The sequence below is a fragment of the Sapajus apella genome, unplaced genomic scaffold (assembly GCF_009761245.1).
Source record: "Sapajus apella isolate SASKATOON/1434 unplaced genomic scaffold, GSC_monkey_1.0 scaffold32, whole genome shotgun sequence".
NCBI lineage: Eukaryota > Metazoa > Chordata > Mammalia > Primates > Cebidae > Sapajus > Sapajus apella.
The window spans coordinates 2,023,733-2,040,862 of record NW_022436972.1 but is presented as its reverse complement, the minus strand read 5'-3'; the positions used below and the strand labels follow the sequence as shown (position 1 = coordinate 2,040,862).

Below are 17,130 nucleotides of genomic sequence, written 5' to 3'. Positions count from 1 at the left end.
CTTATCAATTATTTACATTTTTTATACTTATAAAAGTATTTCTGAATTACACTAAATCTATAGATCAGTTTAGGAATACGTAAAGTATTTCTTCTAAGGAAAAAAATACTTCCTACAGAAGAAAAAACTAAGTAGATGACTATGTTGATTGCACTGTAATTCATGATGCCAGATACTGGAAGAATAATTATACTATCAAGTGACAAATGGGTGAACTGTAATGCAAACAAATGTTAAGTGTGAAGGGATAGTCAGAAACATATGGCGGTGTTTGAAAATGTCTGAGTGAAAATTGTGTGCATACTGAAGAACGATGTAAAGCACTCATGGATATCTGAAAGAGAATGTGACAAAAATATTTTACTGTTTTTTTTTTTTTTTTGAGATGGAGTTTCGCTTTTGTTGCCCAGGCTGGAGTGCAACGGTGCGATCTTGGCTCCTTGCAACCTCCGCCTCCCAGGTTAAAGCGATTCTCCTGCCTCAGCTTCCCAAGTAGCCTATTGGTCAAGCTGGTCTTGAACTCCTGACCTCTGGTGATCTGCCCGAATTGGCCTCCCAAAGTGCTGAGATTACAGGCGTGAGCCACCGCCCCTGGCAAATATTTTAAATATTTTATCATCGCTGCAAAGATAGATAAAATGAATTTTTATTTTTAAAAGTATTTTAAAAGTAGATAAAAGACATTCATTTATATTTTACAGTAAGAGTTTCAGAGTTCTGTCTTACACGTGTTAAGTTCTTAATCTATTTGAAGTTGACTTTTTAATGTGGCCTGAGATAATGATCCAATTTTATCTTGTCAATATAAAAAACCACTTTTGTGGCTGGGCATGGCGGCTCATATCTGTAATCCCAACACTCCGGGAGGCAGAGGCAGGAGGATTACTTGATTCTAGGAGTTCGAGACCCGCCTGGGCAACATGGTGAAACCGTCTCTACAAAATATATAAAAATTAGCCGGGTGTTGTAGTGTACACCTGTAGTCCTAGCTACCTGGGGGGCTGAGGTGGGAGGATTGCTTGAGCTCAGGAGGCGGAGGTTGCAGTGAGCCATGATCACACCACTGTACTCCAGCCTGTGTGACAGTGCAAGACGTTGCCTCAAAAAAAGTTTATTTTTTTAATTAAAGAACCAAAAAACATTTTTGCAATGTTTTCCTTTCCCCCACTGAGTTGCCACCTTTATCACAGAATGTGTCTGGGCTCTCTGTAATCTGTTCCATTAATCAATCTGTCTAACCCTGTGCCATCAGCACATTGTTTTAGTTACTGCAGACTCAAATCAAACCTCTCCTTCCCTAATACACAAATTCTTCATATGAACATAAATCATAACCATATTCTTCAAAGTGCCTTGGATGGTCTTGGCCCTTCAATCTTTGATACATATTTTATCATACTTCATGAAAAGATCTTACTGGAAGTTATGCTTTGATTGGAATTCTACTGAATTTTTAGATCAATTTAGAAAAATTCACATCTTACTTGTTCTGTCTCCCTAGTCATGAGTAATCTCTATTAATCTAGGGTATTTCATTTTATTTAATACTTTTTAATAAATCTCCTGTGCTGAAATCTTACCTATCTTTTGTTGTGTTTACTCCTACACATTGATATTGCAAAACCATTTTAAACAGCAATTTGCTTTTAATTATATTTTGAAATTAACTGAGTACTGGCTCACAGAAATGCAACTGATGTATTAATCTTATATCCAGTCATTTTCTACAGTTTGTTATTTCACAGGATGTCTAATATGCAGTCACATGACTTACAGGTGGTAGGTTTATTTTCTCCTTTCTAGTCATTATGCCTTTCTTTTTTTTCTTTATAAACTTTTGCAAAACCTGGCTAAAGCCTCAAATACAGTGTTAACAGTTAAGAAAAATTCCAAGATGAATATTTCAAAGGTTATGACAAGTAAGTTCCTTCCCACCTCACCTGGAAAGATCAGTGTTAAGACATTAACAGCCAGATATATTTAATTCCTTAGCAATCAAGACAACACACTGACTATGCTGAATGCCTGATTACAACCAGGTGTTTTGAGATTATCTCTATGACAAATGTATTCCTACTATATTATTTCTAAAATTTTACTAAATTATATAATATTTCATTTATACAGAGTAAGCTAAGGAAAGATATTTTAATACACTTTAAGAAATATTGTGGTATCATCAGAAAAACCTAGGTTTAGGTCTGGAACCAGTCAGCTATTTACTAGCCATTGGTCCTAAAGGTAAGTTACTTAACCTGTCAACTTCAGTATTACTCATATGTAAAATGGAAATGATAATCACAATGTCACAGGATGTTTGTGAGGAATAAAGTAAGACATGTAAAGTATTTAATTAGTAGCTGTCTGGCACAGAGTAGTCTCACAAATGGTAATAATAATTACCATCCTCTCCTGCTTAAGAACCTATACTTCATTAAGTTTCAAGAGATAAAAAATATTCCAGAGCAGAGTAAAATAACTCACCATGAATTCTAAAACTATATGCATTTTTTGTGAACTAGAATACTGTCATACATAGAATTAACAGAAATAAACTAAATGATTAGTAGATTCTTGGGACTGTTTTTTTTTTTCTGGAGACAGGGTCTCACTCTGTCACCTAGGCTAGAGTGCAGTGGGGCGGTTATAGTCAGCTCACTGCTGTCTTGACCTTCAGGGCTCAAGTGATGCTCCTGCCTCAGCCTCCTGAGTAGTTGGGACTACAAATGTGCACCACCATGCCCCGCGAATTTATTTTTTGTAGAGACAGGTTCTGACTATTTCGCTCAGGCTAGTCTAAAACTTCTGGGCTCAAGCAATCCACCCACCTCAGCCTCCCAAACTGCTAGGATTACAGGCATGAGCTACCACACCCAGCCTGGAACTCTTTTTAATAATGCATAAAAACATGTACTACTATATAAGAATTACAACAGTCTTTAAATGAAAGGAAGAATCTACTTGCATTTTACCTGGCATATCTGCTTGATCAATCTGAGCCATTGTTATTAAATGTCTGTTGATCAGCTCCTATGAAACAGAAATAAGTATATTTTTATTTAAATACAGATTCTGAAACCTGGATTTCCTATAATAACTAAATAATCTAAGTATTAATATTTTTGGCATGTGTACTTTTTAATATTAAAATCATGAAACAATATTCCTAAACATGGTAAGATGTCTGAACTCCAGGCCCAGATAGACTTAGACTTGCCCATAATTAAGACTGGGTTTAGGTGGCTGTGCTACCCAAAATGCAAGACTAACGCTGTGGCTGAAATTTCAAGGTCTACTAGTAAGCTGGTCATAATTAATTTAAAAAACATTATACTGGTAGAACTCACTTTTGTGAAACAAAAATATTTCTGAGAATCTGAGTGTAAAGTGAAATTATAAATATCAAATAACTAGCTCTTAACCAAAAATTAAACAAAACAAAAAGCTTTTATGAAACATACTTTTAAAAAATTGAGCTCTCTTAAAGTTATTTTCTGGGCCAAACGACTTATTTTTAACCTATGCCTATTAGAAAAATATTGTTAGAAACTATTTAAATTATTTATATACTTCAAAGAGCCCTTTCAACAGAAATAATATGAGATACAGAACAGTGATCCATTTAAATAGCTATTCTATATTTTATATCCTAACACATAATTTATTTGAAAAATTTTTAAAAGTCAGGTTTCCTTAAATATACCAATTAAAACTTCTAAATTCGGTGTGCTTTACTACAGAATATTTGATTAAATAATACGATTTGAAAAGAGCTCTGTTCTTTCCTCTGTTCAGTAAAGCACGGAGATGTTAAGTTTTCCTACTATGAATTCTGAAAGCATACCTGTCGGAGTTCATCAGCCATGAAGAAGGAAGGTGCATTTGCTTTCGGTTGCATATAAGCAACGTGAGGTGCAGTTGGAGGATAAATATGATAGTTTGGAAACACCTAAAAAGGTAGGAAGGGGTAAATGTAATCACTAATTTTTCTTTTTAAGATGAAATCTTGCTCTGTCGCCCAGACTCACGCAATTTTCCCGACTCAGCCTCCGTAGTAGCTGGGATTAAAGGCACCAGCCATCATGCCCAGCTAATTTTTGTATTTTTGTAGAGACAGGGTTTCGCCATGTTGGCCAGGCTGGTCTTGAATTCCTGACCTCAGGTGATCCACCAGCCTTGGCCTCCCAAAGGGCTGGGATTACAGGTGTGAGCCACCATGCCTGGCCTCACTAATTTTTCATAATTGATAAGCTTCATCATTGCTTTGATAAAATTTTTAATCTTTACATAATAGCAATAAATTTTAATAAATTTTATATCTTTAAATAATATTTAAGTAAAAACTTCAGAGAATAGCTGTTATAGAATATTTTCTGAAGAAATTCATATTAAAAATAATATTTTAATAACCAATTAAAAATCTAATGAGCCAGCCTGGCCAACATGGTAAAACCTCATCTCTACTAAAAATACAAAAATTAGCTGGGCATGGTGGCGGGCGCCTGTAATCCCAGATATTCAGGAGGCTGAGGCAGGAGAATTGCTTGAACTCAGGAGGTGGAGACTACAGTAAGACGAGATCATGCCACTATACTCTAGCCTGGGCGACAGAGCAAGACTCTGTCTCAAAAAAAAATCTAATGAGAAAGAAAACATTCCTTCAGATAAAGTAAAATTTAGGCTCGATTGAGAAGACAAAAGTAGCCCTTTGGAAGAAATGTTATACAGTCAGATCCCTGGGTTCTGTATTCGAGGATTTGACCAACCATGGGTAGGAACTATTCGGGAAAAAATGACAAACACAACAATAAGAAGTAATGAAAATACAGCATAATAACTACTCACAGAGCACTTAGGTATTATAAGTAATCTAGAAAGAATGTGAAGTATACAGGAGGATGTGTATAAGATATATGCAAATACTATGTCATTCTGTATCAGGGACTTGAGCACTCAGGAATTTTGCTCTCCATGGGGGCCCTGGACTCAGTTCCCCTTGGATAATAAGTGGCAACTACACAAACAGTTCATTGCCACCTTTTGAAAGCAACTGGAAGAAAAGAAGGAAGGAGAAATTAAAGGTGTTTGGGTACTGGGAGATAACAAAGTAATATTGCCCTGGCTGCCAAAGAATTCCCCGCTTCACAGGCATTTTGTGGCCAAACTAAACAAAGTGTTATTCAAACCTACTCTAGGACAGCAGTTTAAGTAAACAGAAAAATACAATAATACATTTACCTTCCAAGCAAACTACAACAAAGTTACTGAATCAGCTTCCAGCTTCTAGTCTTTCATTCTTCCAACTGGACTCATCCCACCACCCTTTCTTCTCTTTATCACTCTTTTCTCTGCCTCTCCTTTACCGGTCCATGATACAAAATCAAAGTACATTTTTAAATACGTTTTCTATTTTTTCATTCTTTCATTTTAAACAATGAAACTTTTTTTCTCTTTTAAAAACGAATTCAGCTGATTTGTGTTGCCCTAACATGACTGCTCTGCTCTGGATCTCAACTAGGAAGCAGTTTTGCTATACTTGTACGGTTTCCTTTAGCCTGTGTCTGCATGAAGACTAATATCTTTTTTCTTTTGTTGGTTTCCTTACATAAGGTGGCATAGAGTGGGCATGGTGGCTCACGCCTGTAATCCTAGCACTTGGAGGTCAAGGTGGGCAAATCACTTGAGGTCAGGACTTTGAGATCAGCCTGGCCAACAGGGTGAAACACTATCTCTACTAAAGATAAAAAAGTTAGCTGGGCATTGTGGTGAGTGTCTGTAGTCCCAGCTACTAGTGAGGCTGAGGTGGGAGGAATGCTTGAACCTGGGAGGCAAAGGTTGCAGTGAGCAAAGATCGTACCACTACCCTCCAGCTTGGGTGAAAGAGCGAGAATCCACCTTAAAAAAAAAATAGTTTGGCTTAACTACCCTAGGTTTGCCAAAAGCATATTTTAAAGAGTGGTGTGAAGGGTAAAAACATTATCAAAATGTGCCATATTTAATCTCTTTAAAATTGGTGGAGGTAAATTTAATCTCTATAAAATTGGTAAAGGCAATTTTGTGTCAGAAGAGCCTCCATGTACATTAAACTAAATTTCTTTCCATAAATATAATTAAAAGGTATATGGTTACAAAATATAATAAACAAAAGGGCTAAAACACTGATGGATTCCTTATTTGAAAGAACAAAGGGAAGTCTCTACCTACCAATATTTCTGAACTTCTGTTTGGAAAGTAGTTCTGTGATAACGTTTGAAAGATTTCTGAATTTTAAAAAGCCCACAAAACTGTTAACTATTTTATTGTTTTAAAAAAGAAGTTTATATGACTTTTACAACTATTTCTATAAATGTTTTCACATTTATTTATCATAGAGTAGTTAGGTATTAATATCCTTATTTTACAACTGGAGAAAGTTTCATAAGTACATAGATTCACAAGTCTCAAAACAGTGGTAAAACTAGGCTCTTAAAAAAAAGAAACATGTGGCCAGGTACAGTGGCCCATGCCTGTAATCCCAGCACTTTGGGAGGCCGAGGCAGGTGGATTGCCTGAGCTCAGGAGTTCATGATCAGCCTGGGCAACAAGGTGAAACCCCTCTCTATTAAAATGCAAAAAAATAAAATGAGCTGGATGTGGCAGCCTGTGCCTGCAGTCCCAGCTACTTAGAAGACTGAGGCAGGAGAACTGCTTGAACCCGGGAGGCAGATGTTAGAGTGAGCTGAGATCACTGCTGCATTCCAGCCTGGGCAGCAGATTGAGGTTCCACTTCAAAAAAAAGAAAAGAAACATGCTTTCTTTTCACTCAAATTCTCTCTTTAAAATATTAAATTCAATCAAAATAAATTCATTTAATTCTGAGGATCAAAACCTGCAAATTGAAATCCAAATAATATTCCACATACGCCTATCATCTATGACTCTCAAATGTCTACAGATTAGATCAGCTTCCATTATTTTAATGCAGCTGTCCCCAAGCATTTTGGCACCAGGGAACTGATTTTGCCAAAGACAATTTTTCCACGGACTAAAGGGTGGGGGTGGAAGGATGTTTTTGGCAAAATTCAAGTGCATTACAGTTACTGTGCACTTTATTATTACATTGTAATATATGATGAAATAATTATATAACTCACCATAATATAGACTCAGTGGGAACCCTGAGCTTGTTTTCCTGCAACTAGACAGTCCCATCTGGGTGTGACGGGAGACAATAACAGATTATCAAGCCCTAGATTCTCATAAGGAGCACACAACCTAGATACCTGGCATGCACAGTTTACAACAAGAGTTCATGTTCCTATGGAATCTAACGCCACTGCTGATCTGACACAAGAAGGAGCCCAGGTGGTAATGAGAGCAATGGGGAGCGGCTGTAAATAAACAGATGAAGCTTTACTTACTCACCCACTGTTCAGCTCCTGCTGTGAGGCCTAGTTCCTAACACTGGTCTATGGTCCAAGGACTGGGGACCCCTGTTTTAGTGGACTCTGGCTTTCTTACTCATGAGGTCTTCATCTACTACTTATTTTTCTAGGGTAAATAAGACAATTTTTGAATACAGACAAAGTAACGAAGCTAAAAAGGTACAATTTACATAACATGCAATCCTTCTCTCTCCTCCCCCCATTCATTTTTGCCCTCTGGTTCCTGTTCCTTCTCCCTGTCTTAGAACATTACTGACTGACTCTGATAAGAAATCTTTCTTTCTGGGCATGGTCTTCCTCTCTTGGTCTTTGTATTCGTATTTCCTCTGGAGCCACCTCTTCATGATGTTTCATGATTCATCTTTCACTTCATCACCAATCCTTTGGTAGCTCTTTCCTCCTCTATAATTATGGCTCCTTTTCAGTTGACTCTTCTACCTCCTTAGCAAAAAGCCACACTGCGGGCCCCTTAACACTATCTGTCACTCCACAGATCTAGCTGTTAAATAACTGCCTCACCTAAGGTTAAGAGATTATCATTGATTTGCTTCCAGTAACTACTGAGGATATACAATCTACTTCTTCTAGCTTCTTACTAGAGGTTAAACTATCTATACCTATAAACAAATGTCAGCAAGCATCAACTTCAGCTAGTACAAGGTAAACCCATAAGCAAAACATATCATAAAGTACTAAAATATTCCAGGTAAAGTTAAGATGAAAAAACAAACAAAGTACTAAAATAAGAGAATGGATATAATCTAATTTCTAATTAAACCAGATTAGACCAAAACTAGAGTTATTAGTAAGGCAGAAACTAGACTAATTTGAAGAGTTGAGAAGAAGGGACTAGACTTCTCACCTAAGTTAGAAAATGTAATGCTTTTCTGCATCACAATAAAAAGCTGCAGGAGGGGGTGAACCTCAATAAGAAGGACCTGTTACAAGAGGGTATTATAATCTCTTTAATGTAGACATACCATTCCAGTTAAAGGTGCTGGAGTTGTGTCTGTATAGAAGTAAGTCGTCCCACCAACAGTTTCCTTTTGGATCACCTGACCAGAAGATGGAGTCTGAGAAACAGGATTATTGACAGATGTAGAGGCACTAGAAGGCACCATGTAACTTGCTGGATTCGGAGTGTGACTTCTTCTTCTGGGAGCAGGAGAAGTATGTGGAGTAATCTTGGGGGAATGAAGAGGGGAAGACCCAGCAGACAACGACATTCCTAAAGAAGATGTAAAAATGTTTCTTAATGGAGCAATAATTGGTTTTAGAGAAAAAAGCTGGACAATAAAATGCAAACATTCATTTGGAAGAAACATCATCTTTGGGATCTTAAGTGCAAAGATGAAGGAAATAATTTTATCTTGATTTGTTGTAGAAAAAGCACTGATTAAAGCAAAGGTTCAAATGTAGTTATTTCCAAATATGTTAGCAGATTTATTGCAAGAATAGTCTCCTCCATATCAAGGTTTACATCAGAAACTTTAACAGCAAGAATGACCAAAAATTTAATAAATTAACAGAAGAGTGGAAGTAACGGAATTGGGACTCTTTATAAAACTATGCCTTTTATAAAAGAAATACTTTTATACTTTCACAAAAGGCGTAATTTCTTTTTTATTAAGAATCATTAACAATACAAATAGCACATTCCCTAAAAATATTATAGTATTAAAAATTCAAATTATCTAATGAAAAACTACTAGATTTAATTCAGCCAAATATAATTAACAAAATCATTTGAAAAAGAACAAAAAATAAGATGAAATACAAAGCAGCTTAAGTGCCATATTTTAAAGATCAAGTAGTCTGTTGTTTTGATGACTTTTTGTCATTAAACAGGCAAACTGAAAATTTCTACCGATGCATATTTTTAAAAATTAGGCCAATTGATACCACTATGTTCTAGTGGAACAACCACAACTAGTAAGAAACATTATGTGCAGAGCACCCTCTATTATGAGTTTATTGTAGAGAAAGGGAAAGGACAAATGTCTTTACCCTTCAGGAGATTCCAAGCTAGCTGAGAAAAAAAGACCAGGTCACATGTAAAAGACATAAAATGACTTTAGAAAACCCAAATATAAACCAATATACTACAAACTACATGCATAAATGCTGATGAAAAGCAAATTAATTAAAACCAGGTAGAGTTAATCAAAGGCTTAATGGAGGTCATCAGTTCTGAGCAGATTGAAAAGGGTATTTAGAGCAAGTTACCCTTCCTGAGAAAATGAACTTATCCAGGAACTGTTTTCTGGCTATTTGATGAATGCCTAAAACCTTCACCATTGAAATATTAAGCCATCTCACAATCCAAGAAAAGAGTTACCAAAAATCCCTCTGGTAACAAAATTATGATTAACAGGGATATGAGTTTCAATTTCTAATAATTCATAAGACACCAACATGTTTTCTGAAAACATGTAGGTGAACAAAAATAAGCAGAGAGCTGAGGTAATACTTTTCTTTGGATAGCCCTCTAAACTTTCTGAAGAGCCTCAACATAATTATTTCTGATTTTCTGAGGCACTAAAGTAGGCAGGTGAGTTAAATCAGGTTATAAACACCACAGGACATACATGCAAAGTCAACAGCAAAGCCAAGACTCAAACTCAACTCTCCAAATTCCCAATCTAATACTTCTACTACTTTAACACAATGTCTACTGCATTGAGATTAAAATAGGATAGGAATTCTCGAATTATGTCTTAAATGTGTGTAAAAGAAATTTTAAAGAACACCAAACCCCTTAAAAAAGAATATGAAGCCAAGTTACTATATTGATATAAACCAAACTTTTATTTTACTTTTTAAAACTATTCCAGAGCTCTGTTCTTATCTAACTCTAGATTGTAAATTTAATTAAAGATTAATCCATACAGCAAAAATTATATTTTTGCTATTATCAATGTATTAAAAACTCCCTACTTGTCTAATGGGAAATTTATTTAGACAGCTTTTCCTAAAGCTAGTCTCTTAAGACTTTCCAGGATAAAACTCGCCAAGTCACCAAAATGAGTAAATTTGTTTACTGTCATGACATTAAGTGACACAAAAGAACTACAATTCTTGAAGTCTTTCCATGTTTCAGGCACTAGTCTCCACATCCACCAGTCTACTTAATTCTCACAACCACCCTGTGAGGTAGGAATACCATATTTATTTCACAGAGGAGAAACTAACTTAAAAGATCAAAACAATTACTGTAAGGACAAATATAGGTAATTCAGCAACAGAATCAAGATTCAAACTCAGGTTTATTTGTTCCCAAAGTCTGTGCTCTCAGCCAACATGCTTTACAGTTGCCCAATTCCTAAGTCTTACACACACACAAAAACAGGAAATCAATTACATGTTTTACTAGCTTTAGTGAGACTACTGAAGCTAATGTGGGGAGGGGGCTGTGTGCAGCATGGGCTGAAGGGGAAGATTCTGACATCAAAGTAGGTACATAAGTGAGACAAAAAGTAGAATCTCTCTTTAAAGCTGAGTATGTGGAAAAAGATTACCATAAAAACAATCTAAGGTGAGTTAAGACAGAAATTCATATATAGTAGAATTTGCACTATAGAGCATCAAGAGTTCTCTTAAGATTTCTAAATTTTGTGAAGTTATTTTAATATAAAGTTGTAAAAAGAAAATTTGAGTTCATCTCCGAACTGAGGCTGACTGGACTTACTTAAATACATTCAAAATGCAAGCTGGGTGTAGTGCTGTGAGCCTGTAGACCCAGTTACTTGGGGGGCTGAGGCAAGAAGGTCACTTGAGCCCAAGGGTTTGAGGCTGCAGTGAGCCATACAGTGACCATGAACAGCCACTGTGCTCCAGCCTGGGCAACACAGTGAGACTCTGTCTCTTTAAGAGAAAAAAAAAAAAAAAAAAAAAAAAACATGTACAACAGTAAGCATCACTCCTCGCCATAAGGATAATAGGATATTTGAATTGCATAGGAAATTAAAAACTAAATTATTGAAAAACCTAATCTAATCACAAAAGGCACAGCTTTGTGTTGGCTGTATAATTTACAAGTGTGTTAATAAACTGAGTAAAATACCTATACATCTGTTTAGAGAGAGGTATTCTGTATTTAGCATTTATGAAGACGATACTAACAAGATACCCATTCTTAAGTGCCTACATACAATACTAAATTATAAACAGCAAGAAAGAGTAGATCCACACTATAGGAACAAGTAGTTTAAAATAGGATGCTGAATTAAAATGAACAGGTTCTGTTAAAATTAAGAAAATTGACTGAAAGTTAAAAATCCTTAAAATGACATCTTCCATCACACGTTATTTAATATTTAACCACAGGAATCTTATACTAAAAGGGTTTCAGGAAACCATTTGATATAATAAAACTAAAGGTCTTCTTTTAATAATGAGGTACATCAGATACACTGTAATAAAAGCCTATTCTTTCATTAGAAATTTAATGTTTCACATATAAATATTCTTGTGTAATTCTAATCTTTCCATATAAAGCAGAAATATGGCTACCAATGGTTATTGCCACACCCTGATATTAACTGGCACTCAATTAACAGAATTACTAAAGCAAATACAGTAATACACAGAAGATCAGCATAAGAAACAATCTAGAAGAATAAAAATTTGCATTTAAAATATCCTAAATTAAGAATATTTCACTTTTGTATTTCATTTTTTGTATTAATTTTTGTCATTTACCCTTGAAATGACATTTTGATGATATCAGTATACAATAATTATAATAAAACAAGTGAATATGCAAACTGAGATATTTAAAAGTAATATACAGTAAATTAACTGCTTTAGGACATTTGAAAATTAATTCTCAAAAGTACCCAATTGAAATAAAAGTAAGAAACAATACAGGAATGTCCACTGGAGAAATTAACAGGAAATGACAAAGAAATTAGATTAAAAAACACTTTAAGGCTAATTTATAGAGGCAAAGCATCATTTTTTTTTTTTTTTTTTTTGATAACACAATTCTATTTCTGGAAAACCTAAGAGAAACAACATAAAAGACTTCTGCAAATAATTACAGTACTCATTAGAGTAAATGATTACAAAATGAACATATACCAAATCAGCATCCTTCCTAAATACAACCAACCAGTTAGGACAATATTATTTCTGGAAAATGAGAGACTAAAGTAACAGGGACACCCTCCCTCAATTCCTACCAATGTTATAAATGCACAGAACTCTGAGATAAAACACAACACCCCAACATTTAAAATATACCTGAGATTAAAAAACAAACAAAAGAACAGGCCAGGCATGGTGGCTCATGCCTATAAGTAATATCAGCACTTTGGGAGGCCTAGTTGGGCAGACCACCTGAGGTCAGGAGTTCAAAACCAGCATGGCCAAAAGAGCAACACCCTGTCTCTACTAAAAATACAAAAATTAGCTGGGCGTGGTGGCGTGCCCCTGTAATCCCAGCTATTCAGGAGGCTGAAGCAGGAGAATCGCTTGAACCTGGGAGGTAGAGTTGGCTGTCAGCAGAGATCATGCCACTGTACTCCAGCCTGGGCGACAGAACAAAACTCTGTCTCAAAAAAATAAAAGAACAACAAAAACCCCAAGAGTAAGAAACTAAAGCAGAATCTGAAGCCAGGAGGTCATATTGTGGAGTTCGGGGAATTATAAGCTAGGTCAGATACAGTCTCTACAAGTTGAGTTTCTAGGGCCCACAAGAGTACATGAAATGTGGCCTTAAGCCCACAGAATACAGAAAATGAAACTAAAATCCCTGTGTAAAACCAGGACTCTGGAAAAGCTGGAAAATAGGACAAAACCATTTCTATCGGCTCACAGACCCAAAAGAGAAACCTGTCTGGGGAAGAGAGATGGAGAAATAGGAGGAAGGTTGGAGGATTGGGGTGATGTCTTAAGAGAAATGGAAACTCCATGCCTGTTCCATGCATAAATGTAAGAGAGAAAATCCCCATGAATTCCATGTTACAGGAATCCCACCAAGAAATCAACACAATATTCGACTTGCTCTGGAAAAACCCTTTAGACATTTTACTGAAACAAACACCAAACTACTTTGATGAATACTTCCACAAAATGACAACATACAAGACTGCTCCCCCATTTAAGAGAACTCAAACATAAGAACAAGCATGCAGAACACACTTGAGAACTGGCATCCCAAAAACAAAGAGCCTGGGTAACAGAACCTATAAAACAGATTATAAAATATAATTACTACTGAGGTGATTAAGAATATGAAAGAAGTGACAAAAGAATAAGGTATTTGTTCTTCTAAAACAGAGTGCACTGGCTCTTTAAGAGTGCCAACATATAAGCATTAAAATTAAGTAGATAAATCAAAGAGAGAGACAGTAAATCGGAAGACAAATCTGAGGAAATTACTCAGAAATAAAACTTGGAAATACGAAAGACTACGTAAAGAGACACAAAATAATGAAAATGGAAATATCCAGGAGAAGAAGAAAATAGTATTAGAGAAGCAACATTTGAAAGAAAAGATTTGTGATTTTCAAGAACTAGCTCAGAACATAAGTCCTCATTCAAGAAGTCCCACATAAGAGTTCTCAGCAGAGGCTGGGTGCAATAGCTCAGACCTGTAATCTCAGCATCTTGGGAGGCTGAGGCAGGTGGATCGCTTGAGGACAGGCATTGGAGACCAATCTGGGCAACATGGTGAAACCCCATCTCTACAAAAAATACAAAAAATTAACCAGACGTGGTGGTGTGCACCTGTAGTCCAGCTACTCAGGAGGCTGAGGTGGGAGGACTGCTGGAGCCCAGAGAGGCTGAGGGTACAGTGAGCTGTAATCGTACCATTGCACTCAGGCCTGGGTGTCAGAGAGAGGCTGTTTAAAAAAAAAAAAGAGTTTTGGGTAAAATAAGTCCCCTCTACCAATTATGCAAAAATGTCACATGTGAAAGACAAAGAGAAAATCTTAAAAGTTACCAGAAAAGGGACAAATGATCTAACAAAAGAAAAATAATTACACTAACTGTATCAGCAACACTAAACAATATTAAAAGAAGAAAAGATAACTGTCTACTTGAAATTTACATACAATCTACAAATGAAGAGAGAAAGACATGTTTAAGGTTTGTCACTCACATCTCCATGGTGAAAGAAATATCAAAGCATCAACTTCACTAAAAAGGAAACTCCCTCCCTAAAAGGCATGAAATGTAAGAATGTGTGAGAAAATCTGAGTAAGCACTGACAGTAAAAGAATAATAAAACTCAAAGTATAACTAAATTTCGAGATGACTAAAACCCTGGAGGGGACAGGAAGGCTCAAAGTCATTCAAAATTCTTATATTAATATTTTTACTGCCCATCTCTTCAACAATTTAAAGCATGAATGGTAAAAATCTAGCGGTGACCACATGAAACAGAAACAGAAACATAATATACAACATCTGATACCTACTGCATAATATACAAAAATTACTTCAAAATGGATCAAACCCTAAATATACAAAATACAACAAAGAAAACATATGTATAAACCACTGTAACCTTTAGTCAAGCAACGGTTTTTTAAGATTCGACAAGTATTGCCAGTGGAGCAAATGTAAGAAATAAATAACAAACAAATAAATAAATGATAGGACAAGTAAAGCATAAGCAACCAAAAACATTTTTTTTTTGGCTTCATCAAAATTTGAAATCTTTTGTAATGCATAGGAAACTATAAAGAAAGTGAAAAGGCAACCCATAGGAGAAAACACTTGTATTATCGTATATTTAATAAAGGTCTAATATGCAATGGTCATTTCAATAGATGTTGGAAAAAAAAATTGACAATATTTAACATCCCTTTGTGATAAAACTCCCAACAAACTGGGTAAAAAAAGAAATTTACATCAAAACAATAAAAGCTATGTATCACAAACCCACAGCTAACACCATATTGAATGAGAAAAATTAAAAGCCTTTCCTTTGGCCCAGCACTTTGGGAGGCCAAGTCAAGAGGATCGTTTGAGTTCAGAAATTTCATACCATCCTGGACAAAGCGGCAAAACCCCATCTCTACTAAAAATACACAAAATTAGGATGTGGTGGTGCATGCCTGTAGTCTCAGCTACTCAGGAGGCTGTGAGGTAGGAGGACTGCTTGAGTCCAGAAGCCGGAGGTTGCAGTGAGCCAAGATTGCACCACTGAGCTCCAGTCTGCGTGACAGAGTGAGAACCTGTCTTTTTTTTTTTTTTTTTTTTTTTTAAAAAGGCCGGGTGTGGTGGCTCACGCCTGTAAGGCCAACGCAGGCAGATCATGAGGTCAAGAGTTAGAGATCATCCTGGGCAACATGGTGAAACCTCATCTCTACTAAAAATACAAAAATTAGCTGGGTGTGGTGGCATGTGCCTGTAATCCCAGCTACTTGGGAGGCTAAGGCAGAACAATCACTTGAACCCGGGAGGCAGAGGTTGCAGTGAGCCGAGACTGCGCCACTGCGCTCCAGTCTGGTAACAGAGCAAGACTTCGTCTAAAAAGAAAAACAAACAAACAAAAAACTCTTTTCTCTAAGTTCTGGAACAAAACAAGGATGTCCATTTTCATCACTTTTATTCAATATACAGTGCTGGAAGTCCTAGCCAGAGCAATTAGGCAATAGAAAAAAAAAAAAAAAAAAAAGGCAACCAGATTGCAAAGGAAAAATCTAAAACAAAGTATCCTTGTTTGTAGACAACATGATATTATATGTAGAAACACAAAAGACTCCACCAAAAAACTGTCAGAACTGATAAAGTTTCAGGATATGAAACCAACTTAAAAAAAAACAGTATCATTTATATATGCCAACAGTGAACAACCTGAAGAAGAAATCAAGAAAGCAATTCTATTTAAAATAGCTACAAAAAAATATAAAACATCTAGGAATAAATTTAACCAAAGAAGTGAAAAGTCTCTACAAGTAAAACCGATGAAAGAAACTGAAGAGAACACAAAAAAGTGAAAACTATTGCATGCTCATGAATTGGAAGAATTAATATTGTTCAAATGTCAATACTATTCAACACAATCTACAGATTCGACACAATCTATCAAAATACCAAGGACATTCTTTGCATAGATTTAAAAATCCAAAATTAATATGAAACTACAAAACCCTGAATAGCCAAAGCAATCCTGAGCAAAAAGAACAAAGCAAGAGACATCTACTACTTGCTTCAAAATATATCACAAAGTAACAGTAACCAAAACAGCATGGTACCCGCATAAACACACACAGGCCAATGGAGCAGAACAGAGAACATGGAAGTAAATCAACACATTCATAGGCAACTAATTTTTCATAAAGGTGCCAAGAACACATATTGAGGAAAAGACAATCTCTTCAAAAAATGGTGCTTGAGAAACTAGAGAGCCACCTGCAGAGAATAAAGCTATATTCCTTTCTCTTACCATATGCAAAAATCAAATCAAAATGGATTAGAGACTCAAATTTAAGACTTGAAACTATTAGGAAAAAAAAAATTGGGAAAGCACTTCAAGACAACATTAGTCTGGGCAAAGATATTTTGGGTAAGATCTCAAAAGCATAGGCAACTAAAGCAAAAATAGACAATTGAGACTATATTAAACTAAGTATCTGCACTGCAAAGGAAACAATCAACAAAGTGAAGACAATCTGTAGAATGAGAGAATATATATGCACACTATCCCTTCATCAGGAAATTAATGATTAGTATAAAGAACTCAAACACC

The 17,130-nt window shown here is 35.8% G+C and overlaps 1 protein-coding gene across 3 annotated transcripts in view; it reads right to left on the bottom strand.

Moving 5' to 3' along the window:
• PAN3 (poly(A) specific ribonuclease subunit PAN3) overlaps positions 1 to 17,130 on the bottom strand; it is a 160,478-nt gene that overhangs the window by 32,927 nt on the left and 110,421 nt on the right. For all 3 annotated transcript variants that reach the window (XM_032294390.1, XM_032294391.1, XM_032294392.1), the window contains 3 exons: positions 8,405 to 8,652; positions 3,845 to 3,949; positions 2,973 to 3,030 (listed from right to left, as the gene is read on the bottom strand). In XM_032294390.1, the coding sequence (XP_032150281.1) occupies positions 2,973 to 3,030; positions 3,845 to 3,949; positions 8,405 to 8,652 (411 nt within the window). The remainder of the gene's footprint in view (positions 1 to 2,972; positions 3,031 to 3,844; positions 3,950 to 8,404; positions 8,653 to 17,130) is intronic.